This window comes from Cherax quadricarinatus, chromosome 62 (genome assembly GCF_038502225.1).
Source record: "Cherax quadricarinatus isolate ZL_2023a chromosome 62, ASM3850222v1, whole genome shotgun sequence".
NCBI lineage: Eukaryota > Metazoa > Arthropoda > Malacostraca > Decapoda > Parastacidae > Cherax > Cherax quadricarinatus.
In genome coordinates, this window is record NC_091353.1 from 8653996 (window position 1) to 8672467 (window position 18472).

Below are 18472 nucleotides of genomic sequence, written 5' to 3' on the forward strand. Positions count from 1 at the left end.
CTAGCTCCTCCACAGCTAGTGTGTGTAATGGCATTCTGGTATCACCAGAATCCTTTGCAGTGAGGTTGGGTTCTTCCACACTTTGCAGAGGTTCAGTCTCAGATCTAGCTGTGGTAGACTGGATGGCCTCATTCTCAGTTACCATTAAAGGACTGTTATCAGCCCTCCGTGTGTGAAGCGTGAACTTTAGCCACCAGGCCACAAGGAAACAAACAGTAAGGAAACAGCAAGGAAATGATTGAAGTGCACCTGGTCCTGATGCATTAGATGAACTCTCTTCAAGAGATAAATTTAGGATAAAATTCTTTATTCCTATACTAAGACGCACTTGATACCAATTTAAGAAGAGCTACTGTGTACAGTGATAATGCACGAATGTTTTCCTTTCTTGTTAATCTGGCAGCATTTAAGCAAGAAATTCAGCAGTGTGTTGAACTGTTGATGGCAGCAAAACCCAGAAGATGTTGACTTCAAACTTTCGGATGATGTTTTGCACTTTCACTTGTAAGTGAGACAAAGCCATAGGCCTACAGCAGAGCAGTCACTGTCTCATACACACCTTTATCAAATTATATGCAAGGAAAAAGTTCAGATGGCCTTCCCTAATGTGGAAGCAATCTTGTGGCTAAATCTTAGCATAATGGACACTAACCGCTCGAAAGAGAGGCCCTTTTCAAGCCTCAAAATAATTAAAAATGAATCAAGGGCTTATCTCAAGAGAGGTTGTCCACACTAACCATTAAGTGACAAACTTAGAGAAACAGATTTTGATGAACTTTTGGATGATTTTGCTGTGAGGAAGACTAGGAGAAGTAAATAAGTAAGTTTATTCAGGTATAGGTAACTTACTTACCAAAGATAACCCCCCAAAAGTCAGACTTATTTCCATTGGGGTCAGTAAGTAAGTTTATTCAGGTATACATAAATACAGTTACATAGATTATCATACATAGCAGCATATGTGTAGAGAACCTGGGATAACAAAAAAAGGTCAGACAAAGTAACTTATTACCATTGGGGTCTTTTCCATTTTCACTGGAGTCCTTGAATCTCTTTCAGTTTTAATGCATTTTAATATATTTAACGACTGTAGCTTCTCCATTTCTTAACATTCACTTAAAAATAATATATATATATATACCTTAAAGAATATAACAATAAACCTACAATTTAATGTATTTTCCTAATAAAAATGATAAATACGAATGTTAAGTGAGGCATCAGAGGCTGATGTAAACATGGCGGAGGAGAGCATCCAGGTCCTGGAGGAGCGGGTTAAGAAGCTCGAGGAGAAGATATTCGGGCCCTTGCCAAAGGATGCTGAGTATCCGGAGGTGGGTGAGGTATCCTGGTACCCAGTGGGCGTGGCTAGGGGTGGAGTTGGAGTGCTATGGAGGGGGTTTTGGTGGGTTGAGTGAAGGGTTGGGGGTGACTGGCATGGCCGTCACTCAGCCTCCACCATGACGTTTTTGTCGTATTTGTAGCTAATTTATTTATTTTCTGCATTGCCCTTGTTTTTGTTCACTTTAGATTCCTTAGGGGAGGTTCCTTAACGCTGGTGAGAGGCTCTTGATCTAGGGAATTGGATATGTGCTCCAGTTCCCTGAATTAAGCCCCAATACCTACCAAAAAATCCACCAGTGCTTTGTGAGGGATGGAAAAATCCCAGTTAGGAAACAGCCCACTGGGAAGAGATAATTCATCTCTACAGAACATGACCTTAAAACATTCCTAAGTGAGGCTGGACTAACAGAATCAGAGTAAAGTGCAGATAATACCCATAGTCCACCGTTAGTGTTATATTGTCATAAATTTGTGCCCCCCTAAAATTCTAATACCCCAACTACTTTTGATTATCATTGTTGTATTCAACGACCATTCTACCTCATAGTCTTAATTGTGTTTAATATCTACAGAATCTATCTCCTTTTTTACAACTTACCACATCACTGTTCCATCTTATTTTATTATAAACTAACCATAACTTGTCTTCAATAATTCTACCTCACTTTAAAAAATACTCAATTGCCCAATTTTATTCTAAATCCCTATTATTGCCCAATTTTACTTTAAACTATATTGATCAAACTTATTGTAAACTTCTTTTATTGACCATTTTTATTCCATACTTTTTTAAACTAGTATTTTCAACTACAACTTTTATATTATCCTTTCTACCATCTTACTAGCATATTATAACCAAGTCATTGCCATTTTTATTTTTATCATTTTTTTTATTATTCTTTTGCTACCTTAATTTGTGTATTTTATCCAGTCAATTTAAATCTAATTATACTCTAATTCTTGTAAACAACTTATATAAGACCTTAGTGCAATTACAATTGAGAGTCTTGTGCCTTTATTATATTATTAGATTAATCACAGTTTTACTCTAGCTCATTCTAGCTCAATACATAGTCAATACCAAATTCACTATATTAGACCATAGTGCAATTACTAGTGAGAGACTGGTGCTATTTGTAATTTGTATTTTTATATTATTAGACTAAACCTAGTTGTACTATAGCTCTTTCTAGCTCAATACATAGTCAATACCAAATTCACTATATTAGACCATAGTGCAATTACTAGTGAGAGACGGGTGCTATTTTTAATTTGTATTTTTATATTATTAGATTAAATTCAGTTGTACCATAGCTCATTCTAACTCAATACATAGTCAATACCAAATTCACTATATTAGACCATAGTGCAATTACTAGTGAGAGACTAGTGCTATTTTTAATTTGTATTTTTATATTATAGATTAAACCTATTGTACTATAGCTCATTCTAGCTCAAAACATAGACTCCACAAAAGTCATTATTAGACCTTAGTGCAATTACAAGTGAGAGTCTTGTTCTATTTTTAATTTGTATTTTTATATTACTAGTTTATACCTAGTTGTACTTTAGTTCATTCCAGCACAACACATAGACAACATCAACTTCATTATGTGTAGTAGTGACTATACTCTACATGACCAAAATACTCTAGCTATATACTTGTCCAAACTTCCCACCACTACAGATATCAGTACTAGAACTCAACACACAACTCAGGATATAAATAACCATAATTTAAACCTAGAAGATGATTGATCACGTTGACCCTGATCTAAACCTCCATAATCTGACACCCAATCAAAACCTATTGGAAAGTAACTGCCTTTATTACACAGCATCACAAGCCAGCACTATCCTAAACAATGCTAAAAGTCTATCAGTACTTAACTACAACATCAGGTCCTTAAGCAAACACTGTGATGACCTCCTAGCACTCCTTGAATCACTAAAGACACCCTTCTCCTGCATTATTCTTACTGAGACCTGGCTTAAGCAGGACACAATAGATATCTACCCTCTACCAGGATACACAGCAATTCACAACTGCAGACCAAACCAAGTTGGGGGTGGTATTGCAATCTATTACTCTAACCAATTATCTTGTATTAGCACCACTTGCTTTAGTGATGAATATGGGGAATACATTTTTGCTAATTTAACTGTAAAAAACCTTAAGACGCCTATAACAATCGGTGCCATTTACCGGATACCTCACACAAACATCCCAAATTTCAGTGAGAAATTAAAGTCACTAATAACAAACAGACAAATGAATAAGCACCACCTTCTCTTAGCTGGAGACTTCAACATCAACCTTGGCTTACTAGATGATCAACCTGTAACTGATTTCATCAACAATATGAACAACACATTTCTCATACCAACAATAACTAAACCAACCAGGCTCACTGAGACAAGTGCAACCATAATAGACCACATATGGACCAATATACTATCCCCCCTTGGTTTAGAAAGACACGTAAGCAAACACTATAACATATTTATTAGAAAACGTTTCGGTCCTGGGACCTTGATCACTTCTAACATACAGAGGTAGAAAGACATTATATATAGGCGGAGAGTGAGATGTGACGCACGTGACCTGAGGAATGTCATAATGTCATATGACATTCCTCAGGTCACGTGCGTCACATCTCACTCTCCGCCTATATATAATGTCTTTCTACCTCTGTATGTTAGAAGTGATCAAGGTCCCAGGACCGAAACGTTTTCTAATAAATATGTTATAGTGTTTGCTTACGTGTCTTTCTAAACCAACTTGTCGGTATTTATTACCAAGGTTTATACCACTATCCCCCCTTAAATCAGGGATAACCACAGATAGCACTACAGACCACTACCCTACCTTCCTCCTGACAAACATTAGTAAACCACGACTTGAATACAACAAAGTCTCATTTAGACTCCATGACGAGGCCTCAGTAAGGAAGTTCACAGCTGACCTAGAGACTGTTGACTGGCCTACAGAATTCTCCAAGGCCAATGGTATTGATGACTGGACAGACATTTTTCTTAACAAATTACTTAGACTATACAACAAACATTGTCCTATAAAAACAAAACAGATCACAAACAAACGGCTTGGTTGCCCATGGCTAACCAGCACCATTCTGAAATCCATTGACAAGAAACACCAATATGAAAAGCAATATAGACAAGGCTTAATACACAAAGATATTCTTAAACACTATTCATCAGCTCTCACCAAAGTAATAAAGAAAGCCAAACAACTATACTACTCCAGTAGATTCACAGACACTAGAGGAGATATAAAAAAGACCTGGAAAACACTCTCTCAGATTCTAGGGACCCACAAACTGAGAAAAACCAAGAATATTGTCCTAACTAAACCTAATGAAACACCACTACATCCCGCTGACACAGCTAACAAGATAAACGACTTCTTCTCAACCATAGGATCTAATCTCGCCAGTAAAATCCCACATACCAATGCCCATGCCGGGGACTACCTAGATGGGAATTTCCCTAATTCCTTCTATCTTGCACCAACTGAGCCCACAGAAGTCACCGAGATTATAAAGTCACTTAAAAATAACTCGGGGAATCTGTCTCATGTCCCACCATTACTGTACAAGTGAGCGGCCCATGTCCTTTCGCATGCTATTTCATTACTCTTTAACAAGTCACTAGAGACTAGCACCTTCCCGAAACTACTCAAGATGGCAAGGGTTACACCAATACATAAAGGTGGTGACCCTACAGACTTAAACAACTATAGGCCAATATCTAACTTACCATTGCTATCCAAAATCTTTGAGAAACTCGTGCACAGGAGACTGTATTCATTTATAACGGCTCAAAACATACTCAACCCCTGCCAATTTGGATTCAGGAAAAATAAAAGCACTAATGATGCAATCATAAAAATGCTAGATCTGCTTTACACAGCATTGGAAAATAAGGAATATCCACTAGGAATTTTTATTGACCTAAGAAAAGCTTTTGACACAGTAGACCACGACATCCTACTCCACAAACTTGATCATTACGGTATAAGAGGCCATGCGCTTGCTTATTTCAAATCTTACATTACTAATAGGTATCAGTATGTCACCATTAAAGACACAGCATCAGCAACACGGCCACTTGATACTGGAGTTCCGCAGGGAAGTGTCCTTGGTTCCCTGCTCTTCCTCATATACATCAATGACCTTCCAAACGTATCCCAACACCTGAAACCCATTCTCTTTGCTGACGACACGACTTATGTCATCTCTCACCCTAATCTTGCCACCCTCAACACCACTGTGAATGAGGAGCTGATCAAAATATCGACTTGGATGACAGCCAATAAACTTACGCTTAACACTGACAAAACCTACTATATTATGTTTGGTAGCAGAGCAGGAGATGCATAAATTAACATTAAGATTGACAACACTCTAATTACCAGAAATAATGGGGGCAAATTCCTAGGCTTATACCTTGACAACAACCTGAATTTCAGCACCCATATCCAGCATATAACCAAAAAAGTATCCAAAACGGTTGGGATCCTCTCCAAGATACGATACTACGTGCCGCAAAATGCCCTTCTCACACTATACCACTCACTTATTTATCCATACCTCACCTATGCTATTTGTGCTTGGGGATCAACTGCAGCAACACACCTAAAGCCAATAATAACCCAACAAAAAGCTGCAGTAAGAATAATCACTAAATCCCATCCCTGGCAACACCCCCCCCCCACTCTTCATAGACCTAAACTTACTCCCTGTTCAGTACATCCACACTTACTACTGTGCAATCTACATCTACAGGGCCTTAAACTCTAATATCAACCTTGACCTAAAACGCTTTCTTGATAGTTGTGACAGAACCCACAGGCATAACACCAGACACAAACATCTCTACGACATTCCCCGTGTCCGACTAAACCTTTACAAAAATTCAATGTATGTCAAAGGCCCTAAAATCTGGAATACCCTACCTGAGAACTCTAGAACTGCAGACACATTCATCACCTTCAAAACTACCATTAGAAAACATCTTATCTCCCTGATACACCCTGTCTACTAACTACACGAATACCACCTGGTGGTTCACACTTACACTCACTGACTCATTTGACCATAAACAGAAATATTAATCTCAATCTTAAAATAATGAATCCTGTGATACTCCAATACTGAAACTATGTACTGTGCCAAAACAAAAGCATTTACATTGCTAAACTCACAAACTAGTATTTAGTCACTTAGCCACAATACCAACTTACCTCATAATTTGTAATATTTTACAATTAAGAATAAAACTAAGTCTGCCCGAAATGCCTAGCCATGCTAAGCGTTCTAGTGGTACACTCTGTAATCACTATTTTACTACATGTAAACCACACAATAACCAAATTTCTGTAAACTCAGCATTGTAATCCTTATAGAGAATCCCTCCCCAGGCACTGTATAATCCTTACGGGTTTAGCGCTCCCCATAATACTCTCTTTCCTTTCATTGTTTGTGCTTTATTTAACAGAATTTCGGGTACTAATGTTTATATATATGTAATTAGACAAAAGACAGTTTTTTTTTTTTTGCTTTGCATATCGTTATTTTTTCTTTTGTTATGATAATTGTGTCTTTTTGTTTCGTCTTCCAGTAGAGGTGCCTGGATGTTGAGGAAGAGCTCTTGATCCAAAGCAACACCTACCCAGGATTAAATATAGCAGTTTCCCCATACCTTTCCCAGTAGCTGAGTGATCCTTGTGGGTTTAGCACTCTACCCCCATGATTGATGAAATAATATTAATCGTTTCTTTAATCTCTCAAGGAGTGCTTGGTGCTTGGAAGGCTCTTCATCCAAGGAATATGAGCTAGCCTTTTCCTCTATGCAGGGACCCCAATGGGAATAAGTCACCTTGACTTTTTTTGGGATTATTCTAGGTAATCTACACATGCTGCTATGTATGATAATTTATGTAACTATGTATGTAACTGTATTTATGTGTATCTGTACCTGAATAAACTTACTAGGAAAGTAGTACCTTTATTTATTTATTTATTTATTTATTTAGTAATTTTAGCGTACATACAGAGGTACAAAAAAATACAGGTAAGAGCAGCATGCCAAAGCCACTTATATGCATAGCATTATGGGCTGGCTTAAAATTAACTTAAGATTAACTAAGCAATGATGAAATCAGTGATAAAACATTATTGTAAACAGATAACTATAAAGCACAAATGAGTATTACAAAGACAGGTCATATGGTTGCATGCATTGCTGTACATTCAGTCGAATGGAGTATTCTGTTAGGTAGTGTATTTAAAAAAATAACAAAGTTAGATTGGGTCCTAGGTTTAACATTTGTGTGATATAATTGTGAGTAACATATAGGATATACAATTTATAAGGTTCAGTTATTCAGTATTTATTTGGTTTTGAGTGAGTAAGTGATCTTTGAGAAGAGACTTGAATTTATAAACAGGTAGTGTTTCTTTTATATTTACAGGTAATGAATTCCAGATTTTAGGGCCTTTTATGTGCATTGAGTTTTTGCATAGCGTGAGATGGACACGAGGAACATCAAAGAGTGATCTGTGCCTTGTGTTATGGTCATGTGTTCTGTTGAGGTTGGCAAGGAGATGTTTGAGGGGAGGGTTAATATCAGAGTTAAGTGTTCTATGTATGTAATAGGTGCAGTAATAAGTATGGATGTTTTGTATGGTGAGTAGGTTGAGTGTTTTGAATATTGGTGGAGTGTGCTGCCTGTAGTGAGAATTTGTTATCATTCTAACTGCAGCCTTTTGTTGGGTAATTAGTGGTCTGAGATGGTTAATTGTTGTTGAGCCCCATGCACAAATTCCATAGGTGAGATAGGGGTAAATAAGAGAGTGATAAAGGGCCAGGAGGGCTGACTGTGGAACATAGTACCGTATCTTCGATAGTATGCCTACAGTCTTGGAAATTTTCTTAGAAATTTGTTGTATATGTGTATGAAATTTGAGTCTATTATCAAGGTGGATTCCTAAGAATTTTCCCTCTGTTAGCTTTGTGATAGGTGATCTGTTTATCGTTATGTTAAGAGGTACATCTGTAGCTCTGTTACCAAACTGAATGAAGTAGGTTTTGTCAATGTTTAGTGTAAGTTTGTTAGTCCTCATCCAGGTAGATATTTTCTGTAATTCGGTGTTTACAGTATTGGCTAGCGTGACTGGGCTCGGGTGAGAGAAGACGTATGTAGTGTCATCTGCAAAAAGTGTGGGTTTGAGTAATTGCGAAGCATTTGGTAGGTCATTTATGTATAGGAGAAAGAGAAGAGGGCCAAGGACACTTCCCTGTGGGACACCAACTGTAATTGGTTGAGCGGAAGAGCTTGCCCCATTTGCGTACACATATTGGCTTCTGTTGCTGAGGTATGACTTGAGGTAGTTGAGGGAGTGCCCTCTAATACCATAGTGTGACAATTTTACGTGGAGCAAGTCATGGTCAACTGTATCAAAAGCTTTACGTAAGTCAATGAAGATCCCCAGTGGGACTTCTTTTTTCTCTATTGCAGTGTATATATGTTCTAGCATGTGTATAATAGCATCATTAGTATTTTTATTAGGCCTGAATCCAAATTGGCAGGGGTTGAGAATGTTTTGGGAGATGAGGTAGGAGTAGATTCGTTTATGAATTAATTTTTCGAAGATTTTTGAGAGAGGGTGTAAATTGGATATTGGCCTATAGTTATTCAACTCTGTTTGGTCTCCTCCTTTATGGATCGGGGTGACCCTTGCTATTTTGAGAGCTGTAGGGAAGGTGGAGGATTCAATGGATTTGTTAAAGAGTGTTGCAATGATTGGTGATAGTACTTGTGACACTTTTTTGTATATAAAGGGTGGTAAGGTATTTAAATCTCCTGCCTTGTTTTTTAGTGCGTTGATAATAAGGGAGACTTCGTATGGGTTAGTCGGAGCTAGGAACAGTGTGTTCGGGTAGTTGCCAGTGAGGTAGTCATTTGGTGGGGTATCTGAGCTTGGGATTTTATTGGCAAGGTTTTGTCCTATAGTGGAGAAGAAATCATTGAGTCTGTTTGCTGTTTCTGTTGGTGGGAGTTGGGGTTCATCTGATTTTGCTAATTTTATTTTGCTATTTCGTGATATCTTTTTTGTTCCCAGAATTTCTGATAGGGTCTTCCAGGTCTTTTTTATATCACCTCGTAAGTTGGATAATCTGTTCTCATAATACAGTTTTTTTGCCCTTCTTATCAGGCTGGTTAGGATTGACGAGTAACGTTTTGTTTGGTCTCTGGTTATGTGACCCATTCTGTACTGTTTTTCATATCGGTGTTTTGTATTTATGGATTTGAGAATGCTGGGTGTTAGCCAGGGACTGTTCAGTCTCTTAGCTGTCATCTGTTTAGTTTTTTTTAGGGCAGTGCTTGTTATAGAGGTATTGGGTCTTTTTTAGAAAATTATTAAAACATTCGTCAATATCTGTATAGATTTCTAGCTCAGTGTGCCAGTCAATGTTTGTTACTGCTGTTGTGAAGTTATTAATGGCTGCCTCATTGTGAAGTCTGAAGGTGACTTTAGTAGTGTCTTGGGGTATTTTACCAAGAGTTGTTATGAGGAAAGTAGGGTAGTGGTCTGTGGTATTATCTGTAATTATGCCTGATTTTAAAGGGGATATGGTGTTGGTCCAGATGTGGTCAAGTAGGGAAACACTAGTCTCCGTAACTCTTGTAGGTTTTGTTACTGTTGGTAGCAACATGCAGTTACTCATTGTGTTTGTGAATTCAGTAACGTGTGGGTCCTGGTCTTGCAGGAGATTTATATTGAAGTCACCTGAGAGTAGTAAGTGATCTTTGTTCATGCGTGCATCAGTTATCATACTTCCTAGGTTTTGACTAAATTGGCTAATGTTTGATTGTGGAACTCTGTAGATGTTTATCACTGTGAGAGGTTTTTGTAGGTATTTGGATTTGAATTTAGCTATTATATATTCCCCATGTTCATCCCTTGTGCAAGTATTAGTGATACATTCTAGTTGGTCTGAGTAGTATATAGCTGTGCCACCCCCTTGTTGGTCTGGCCTACAGTTGTGTATGGCTGTGTAACCAGGAATGGCATAGACATCTGTAGTATCAGGCTTTAGCCAGGTTTCAGTTAGTGTAATGATGGACATATTGGCATGCAAGGAATTTAGTAATGCTAGGAGGTCATCGTAATGCTTGCTTAAAGATCTGATATTGTAGTTAAAGATAGTTATGTTGTTGTTGGCTCTGAGAAGTGCCTTTGATTGTTCTGCTGTGTAGTAATTACAGTAACTGTTTGAATCATTTAAGTCATTAAATAAGAGGTTGGTATCAGGATCAATGCTTGTAATCATAAGATTTGTAGTGAATCTATAGTTAGAATTAAGTATAAAACAAAGTAAATATTCTAAAGCTAAAAAAATAGCACCTGAATTATTTAACAAATGTAAAAATAATGAGCTAAGGTAGTTTTTTAAAGCTAAAATAAAGGAGACAATATAAAAGGGACTAAAATAATTTGTGGTGAACAAATAAAGTGATGATCAAATAATGGAGCTTGGGAATATGATAGTAGGTAGTACTTTAAAGGTAATTCTTTAAAGTTAGAATTATAATATAAAATTATAATATAAAAGGGACTAATATAAGTTGTGGTGAACAATAAAGTGGTAATCAAATAATTGCACTAAGGTCTAATATAATGACTTTTGTGGAGTCTATGTTTTGAGCTAGAATGAGCTATAGTACAACTAGATTTAATCTAATAATATAACAATACAAATTAAAAATAGCACCAGTCTCTCACTAGTAATTGCAATATGGTCTAATATAATGAATTTGGTATTGACTATAGTACAACTGAGTTTAATCTAATAATATAAAAAAGGCACAAGACTCTCAATTGTAATTGCACTAAGGTGTTATATAAGTTGTTTACAAGAATTAGAGTATAACTAGATTTAAATTGACAAGATAAAATATACAAGTTAAGGTAGCAAAAGAATAAAAAAAGTAGAAAAAAAAAATATATGAGGTAGTTGGTACTAGTTAGCAAAAGATAGTTAAGGGCCTTGAACAATAATATAATTGAAATATACACTAATTGCACACACAATATAGTCACTAAGATATGAAAACAATCTTAGAGTAGGAATTATAATATAAACTTATAATATAAAAATACAAATTGAAATGGTACTTGCAATTGCACTAGAGTCTGGTATAGGTTGTTGACAAGATCAGGAGTATAACTAGATTTAAATTGACAAAATATAATTCACAATTAAAGTACCAAAAGAATAATAGTAAAAAATAACCAGGGTAATGTCTTGGTTATAATATGATAGTAAGATGGTGGACAGGTACACAGGTACAATGGATAATATAAAAGTTGGAGTTGAATATACAAACTTGAAAATTTGGCAACAAAATGTTATGGGAAGTATAAAATAATGTTTAATGTACAAAAGTAAAATTGACTGGTAGTAAATATGGTGTTTAATAAAATTTTAGTAAGTAATAATGATTACAAAAAAGTGAAAAAGTAATGTTTATTTCATTCAATATTGCACTGGTAGTTATACTAGAGGTTATATGGCAGTACAAGGTAATTAAGAGTACTCTAAGATAGTAAATGTGGTATTAAAACAGGTAAAGGTAATTAGACAAGTAATGGTTATTAAATGTCAAAAATGTTAAGAGTAAATTGAAATTATAGTAAAAATGATAATTATTAATTTTAGTAAGTAATATCAATTGATAGTATTTAAAAAAATATGAGGTAGTAATATGGACAGAGAAAGTATCAATTCAGCTAATGTTTAAGCAAACAATAGTAAATAAGAAAATTACATAAGGTGACTTATGCTTACTAGTAAAATCACAAAATGAGGTAGTTGATTATTTAATTACTAAGAGATTGTACAATGAAATTTGAACAACAATGGAGCAAAACATACACTACACTACGTAGGCTTTTAAGTTGGACATTGTTTAGTTATTCTCTGTAAGATTAGTATCCCTGAGAAATCGTGATAGATCATTCTCGTTCGTTATTGTGTACAGTTGACCTACATTTGTTTTCCTAACAAGAATTTTCCCATCCCGTGTGAAGCATTGGTGTATTGTGTCATTATTCTCCCGCTTAAGTTTTCTGACTCTATACAGGAGGTTCTGACGTTTTTTGGTAAGACACTCGTTTATGTATACCTCTTTCTTTACTTTAATAGATGCTATAATTAAGTCTTTTTTCCTGTCATGTGAGTGGAATCTAAGCATAACACTTTTTCTACCATGGGATCCTAGTAACCTGGCTTCTTTTATTTCTGACTCTGGTACAATAACACTTGTTTGGTCCTTTATGATCTGCAGAGTAATTTCTTTACTGTTTGTTTGGTTCATATCACTGGGAAAAAGTGGACTGTTAACTATTACTGCGTCCGATAGTTTATCTTGTTCAGTTTTATCTTCTTGGAGAGCAAAGTAGTCACTGAACTGGTTATCTAAGTTGTTCTTCCATTCTTTTACTGCTTCTTCAACCTTTGTATTAAGAGATATTATTTGTTGGGTATGGCTATCTATGACTATGATATACCTTTGGAGAGTTTCACTACTGTCGAAGCCTGGCCATGGGCCTGGCTTGTCCCAATAAGTCTAACTAGTCTAACTGTATTGGACCATTAACAAGTCACTTGTCAGTGGTCCACGATGGATTGAAAAGAAGAACAAAAACGCACAATACTGCAACTGGAACAATACACATAATCCGCACATAGGAGAAAGAAACTTATGACGATGTTTCAGTCCGACTTGGTCCAAGTTGGACTGAAACGCCACCATGAGGCTTGGTCACAGACCAGGCCGCGGGGGCATTAACCCCCGAAACTCTCTCCAGGCATACAAGTTTTTTCTGTATTCTATGTGTGGGTTGTTAGTGTATTATTCTGGCCAACGTGCGATTTTTTTTTTTTTTACCCATTGTTATTTTGGATCAAATGTGATTACCTCCCATTCCTGTGGGTTTATTGCTCTATATAACCCATTCCAGTCTATCACTTTCCCTTGAACGTAAAAATAAAATTATTATGTAATAGCTCCCCAGATCATAAGTACAGTGGACCCCCGCTTCACGATCACCTCCCAATGCGACCAATTATGTAAGTGTATTTATGTAAGTGCGTTTGTATGTGTATGTTTGGGGGTCTGAAATGGACTAATCTAATTCACAATATTCCTTATGGGAACAAATTCGTTTAGTACTGGCACCTGAACATACTTCTGGAATGAAATAATATCGTAAACCGGGGGTCCAATGTACTGCAAGTTGTTACATAAAAGGACACGTGCAATTAATGTGATATTTTATTGTGACAGTGTTTAGCTCTCCAGGAGCTCTTGGAGAGCAAAACATTGCCACAATAAAATGTCACATTAGTTGCACATGTGCCCTTTTACCTGAGATACTGTTGGTAATTCTACCAATATTTTTACAGTACTGCAAGTTGTCCGAGGTTTGAACCTCATGTGATGGACATCCGTAGACATCATCTGATAATTGGTTATGTTAAAGTTATTGTAGCCATCACACAACAGAACCTTGCTTACTTTTGATTGCATTGCTACTGGTTATATTGTTATATGTGGTGATGGAGCAGTACTAGACCCATAGGGGTCATACAATATCTGGGGAACTGGAAGGCATTTAGATTAAATTCGAGAAATTGAAGCATAGGCTCATGCTTGGTTCCTTAGATCAAGAGGTGGGGTAGGCACTACACCCATAGGGGTTATACTGTACCTGGGTAATGGAAAGCATTTAAGCTAAATTTGAGTAAAGCGCAGGCTTAGGCTTAGATCAAGAGCCCCACACCAGCATCAAGGAACCTTTTTTCAAGGGTACACAACAGCAGAAGGCATAAGTAAGTTGGTAATTAATACATTTATCATACATAATGTAAATTACATACAATAACCCAACAAGGTCAGACCAAGTGACTTATTTCCATTGGGGGTCCTTGGGGGACCCTATATTTATACAGTTGCTAGCATGACCCCATTCTGTCTTGCAGGTTGTTTCAACATTGGCTTCGCTAGGTGGGCAGCTAGGCAGTGCACTGGGCACCCGAGATCGCATGATGATGGTGATGAAAAGATGTGAGCATAATCTTTTATTATTTTATACACTGTAAGTGATGGAAAAAGGTTTACTGCAGTTTCTGAGTAATGTGAAACTAGAAGGAAACCCATAGGGGTGTGTATATATGTGCTTGTACATGCATGTGTAGTGTGACCTAAGTGTAAGTAGACGTAGCAAGACGTACCTGAAACCTTGCATGTTTATGAGACAGAAAAAGACACCAGCAATCCTACCATCATGTAAAACAATTACAGGCTTTCATTTTACACTCATTTGGCAGGGCGGTAGTACCTCCCTGGGCGGTTGCTGTCTACCAACCTACTACATAGAAGTAGCAAAAATGCTATAATAAATTGGAAATAAGATTAGTAGTTCAAGTTAGAAAATGTTAGATTTTTTTCATAAGGATACATTGGTATCATAATTTTCTTTTGACAATAACTTTTTCTGTAATACACAGTACAGTGAAGAATGCTTAGTGTACTAGAAAAGTAAGAACAGGTTGCTAAGTGTCCAGTCTGTGGGAAAAGTTAGAATACATAGCTAAAATGTAATAAGATCACAGTAAATAGGTGACACAATATGCAAAATAACCACTGTTAGAAAATAGCAAACATCCAAGCGCTTTTGTGATTTCTTGTGTTATCAAGGGCAAACACTTTTGTGAGAATTCACGAAATTGTTCAGATGTTTGCTATTTTTTCACAGTGGTTATTTTACAAATAGCTAAAATGTTCAATTTGCTAGGGAAAGAAGACTTGTGGCTTTACATGGACACTAATCTTCACACTACCCAATGTCATGCCCCTCAGTAGAAGAATTGGAACGTTACTTGGACCCCTCGTACGGTGAATCCCTCGAGTTGACAGACAGTATTAAGCTCGATTTGGTGTTGGCCCGTGAGGAGCAGCTGCGTAACCAGTACCAGCACCTCAATACAATGAACTCTCTCAAGAGTGTCCTGGACTCTCAGCACATCTCAGGTAAGCTGTGCCTTAGTATCTTGGCTTTGATACTGCCCTTAAACCCCCCTATCCTGTGGTGACGGGGTCTTAATCCAAGGAACCGAAACTACCCTCCCCTTCAGATCATACCCTATCAGCCAGTACATACTCTTGAAACTAGTCTAAAATCTTTCATTCAGTGAAGATTTTGGTCATTTGATAGAGGTCTTCTGCTGTTTTACCAGTCCACCAAGTAAACAGTTAAATATCTTAAAATGCTTAAAAGAAATCTGAATGAATAAAAGATTTTAGCAAGTTTAAGCTCTGTCCTGGCCAGGGATAGGACGACCAAAATTCTTTTCAAATACTGATAGTACTTGGGTTTAGGCTGATACTAGTACCATAAAAAAAATTGGCTAATACCCACTGATGCTGATACTCAATTGTAGGCAGATAATGATACCATAAAAATTAGCTGATAATCACAAATGCTGATATTTTGACACAGCCCTAATATTGGTTGCAGCTTCACATGGAGAATACAGTGGACCCCCGGTTAACGATTTTAATCCGTGCAAGAGGGCTCATCGTTATGCGAAATAATCGTTATGCGAATGAATTTTCCCCATAAGAAATAATGGAAATAAAATTAATCCGTGCAAGACGCCCAAAAGTATGAAAAAAAATTTTTTTTACCACATGAAATGTTAATTTTAATACACACAAACTGAAAAAGGCATGCACAATTAAATGACACTTACTTTTATTGAAGATCTGGTGATGATTGATGGGATGGGAGGAGGGGAGAGAGTGTGTTAGTGTTTAGAAGGGGAATCCCCTTCCATTAGGACTTGAGGTAGTAAGTCCTTTTCTGGGGTTACTTCCCTTCTTCTTTTAATGCCACTAGGGCCAGCTTCAGAGTCACTGGACTTCTTTCGCACAAGATATCTGTCCATAGTGGCCTGTACCTCTCGTTCCTTTATGACTTGCCTAAAGTGTTTCACAACATTGTCAGTGTAATAATCACCAGCACGGCTTGCAATAGCTGTGTGAGGGTGATTTTCATCCATGAAGGTTTGCACTTCAAGCCACTTAGCACAGATTTCCTTTATCTTTGTAGTAGGCAACTTCTTCAATTTCTCTCTCCCCTCCTCTGAACCAGTTTCCTCAGGTCTGGCCTCTTGCTCTTGAAGTTGATCTATCAGCTCATCAGTGGTTAGTTCTTCATTGTCCTCCTCCACCAACTCTTCCACATCCTCCCCACTAACCTCCAACCCCAAGGACTTTCCCAATGCCACAATGGATTCCTCAACTGGCACAGGATTCTCAGGGTTAGCCTCAAACCCTTCAAAATCCCTTTTGTCTACACATTCTGGCCACAGTTTCTTCCAAGCAGAGTTCAAGGTCCTCTTTGTCACTTCCTCCCAAGCCTTACCTATAAGGTTTACACAATTGAGGATATTAAAGTGATCTCTCCAAAACTCTCTTAGAGTCAGTTGAGTTTCTGAGGTCATTACAAAGCACCTTTCAAACAGAGCTTTTGTGTACAGTTTCTTGAAGTTGGAAATAACCTGCTGGTCCATGGGCTGCAGGAGAGGAGTGGTATTAGGAGGCAAAAACTTCACCTTAATGAAGCTCATGTCCCCATAAAGTCGCTCTGCCACGTCTGTAGGATGACCAGGGGCATTGTCTAACACCAGGAGGCACTTAAGTTCTAATTTCTTTTCAGTTAGGTAATTTTTCACATTGGGGGCAAATGCATGGTGTAACCAGTTATAGAAAAATTCCCTAGTGACCCATGCCTTACTGTTTGCCCTCCACAGCACACACAAATTATCCTTGAGGACATTCTTTTGCCTGAACGCTCTGGGAGTTTCAGAGTGATACACTAATAAAGGCTTCACTTTGCAATCACCAGTAGCATTGGCACACATCAACAAAGTAAGCCTGTCTTTCATAGGCTTATGTCCTGGGAGTGCCTTTTCCTTCTGAGTAATGTAGGTCCTGCTTGGCATTTTCTTCCAGAACAGGCCTGTTTCATCACAATTAAACACTTGTTCAGGTTTCAGTCCTTCAGTTTCTATGTACTCCTTGAATTCCTGCACATATTTTTCAGCCGCTTTGTGGTCCGAACTGGCAGCCTCACCATGCCTTATCACACTATGGATGCCACTACGCTTCTTAAATCTCTCAAACCAACCTTTGCTGGCCTTAAATTCACTCACATCATCACTAGTTGCAGGCATTTTTTTAATTAAATCCTCATGCAACTTCCTAGCCTTTTCACATATGATCGCTTGAGAGATGCTATCTCCTATCTGTTTTTCATTTATCCACACCAATAAGAGTCTCTCAACATCTTCCATCACTTGCGATCTTTGTTTCGAAAACACAGTTGAACCTTTGGCAAGAACAGCTTCCTTGATTGTCTTTCTGGTGCCCACAATAGTAGCGATGGTTGATTGGGGTTTCTTGTACAGCTTGACTAGGTCGGCTATACGCACTCCACTTTCATACTTACCAATTATCTCTTTCTTCATCTCTATAGTAATTCTTACCCTTTGAGGTGTAGGGTTGGCACTAGAAGCTTTCTTGGGGCCCAGGGTCACTTATTTTCCAGAAACAGCACCGAAAATACTGTAATAATACGAAATATTCCGAGTGTATGCTTGGATGTTACCGCGGAGGCTGGCTGGTAAACAATGGGACGGGGCGGCACATGTGAGGCTGGCTGAGGGCACATTGGACGCGTCTCGGACGAAAATCGGTAAGCGGGTTTTTAATCGGTATGCGCGGCAAAAATTTTGCGATAAAAGTAATCGTTATGCGGAAAAATCGCTATGTGATGCCATCGTTATGCGGGGGTCCACTGTATATGCTCATTAATTGTTCCATGTATAATCTGGCTAACTTGTACGTGAATGTATAAAAGAACTGAGATTTATTTCACTTTCATTACACTTCTCAGCTGATGTATTCTTAGTTTAGATACATCAGTAAAAATACATCACTTTCACTATTGGGTTATCCAATAGTGAAAGT

The 18472-nt window shown here is 37.5% G+C and overlaps 1 protein-coding gene across 1 annotated transcript in view; it reads left to right on the top strand.

Moving 5' to 3' along the window:
* The first annotated feature begins 1218 nt into the window (after positions 1 to 1218).
* DCTN3-p24 (Dynactin 3, p24 subunit) overlaps positions 1219 to 18472 on the top strand; it is a 29470-nt gene continuing 12216 nt past the window's right edge. The window contains exons 1-3 of the mRNA XM_070098375.1: positions 1219 to 1334; positions 14419 to 14503; positions 15299 to 15469. Coding sequence (XP_069954476.1) covers positions 1239 to 1334; positions 14419 to 14503; positions 15299 to 15469 — 352 coding nt within the window. The 5' untranslated portion in view covers positions 1219 to 1238. The remainder of the gene's footprint in view (positions 1335 to 14418; positions 14504 to 15298; positions 15470 to 18472) is intronic.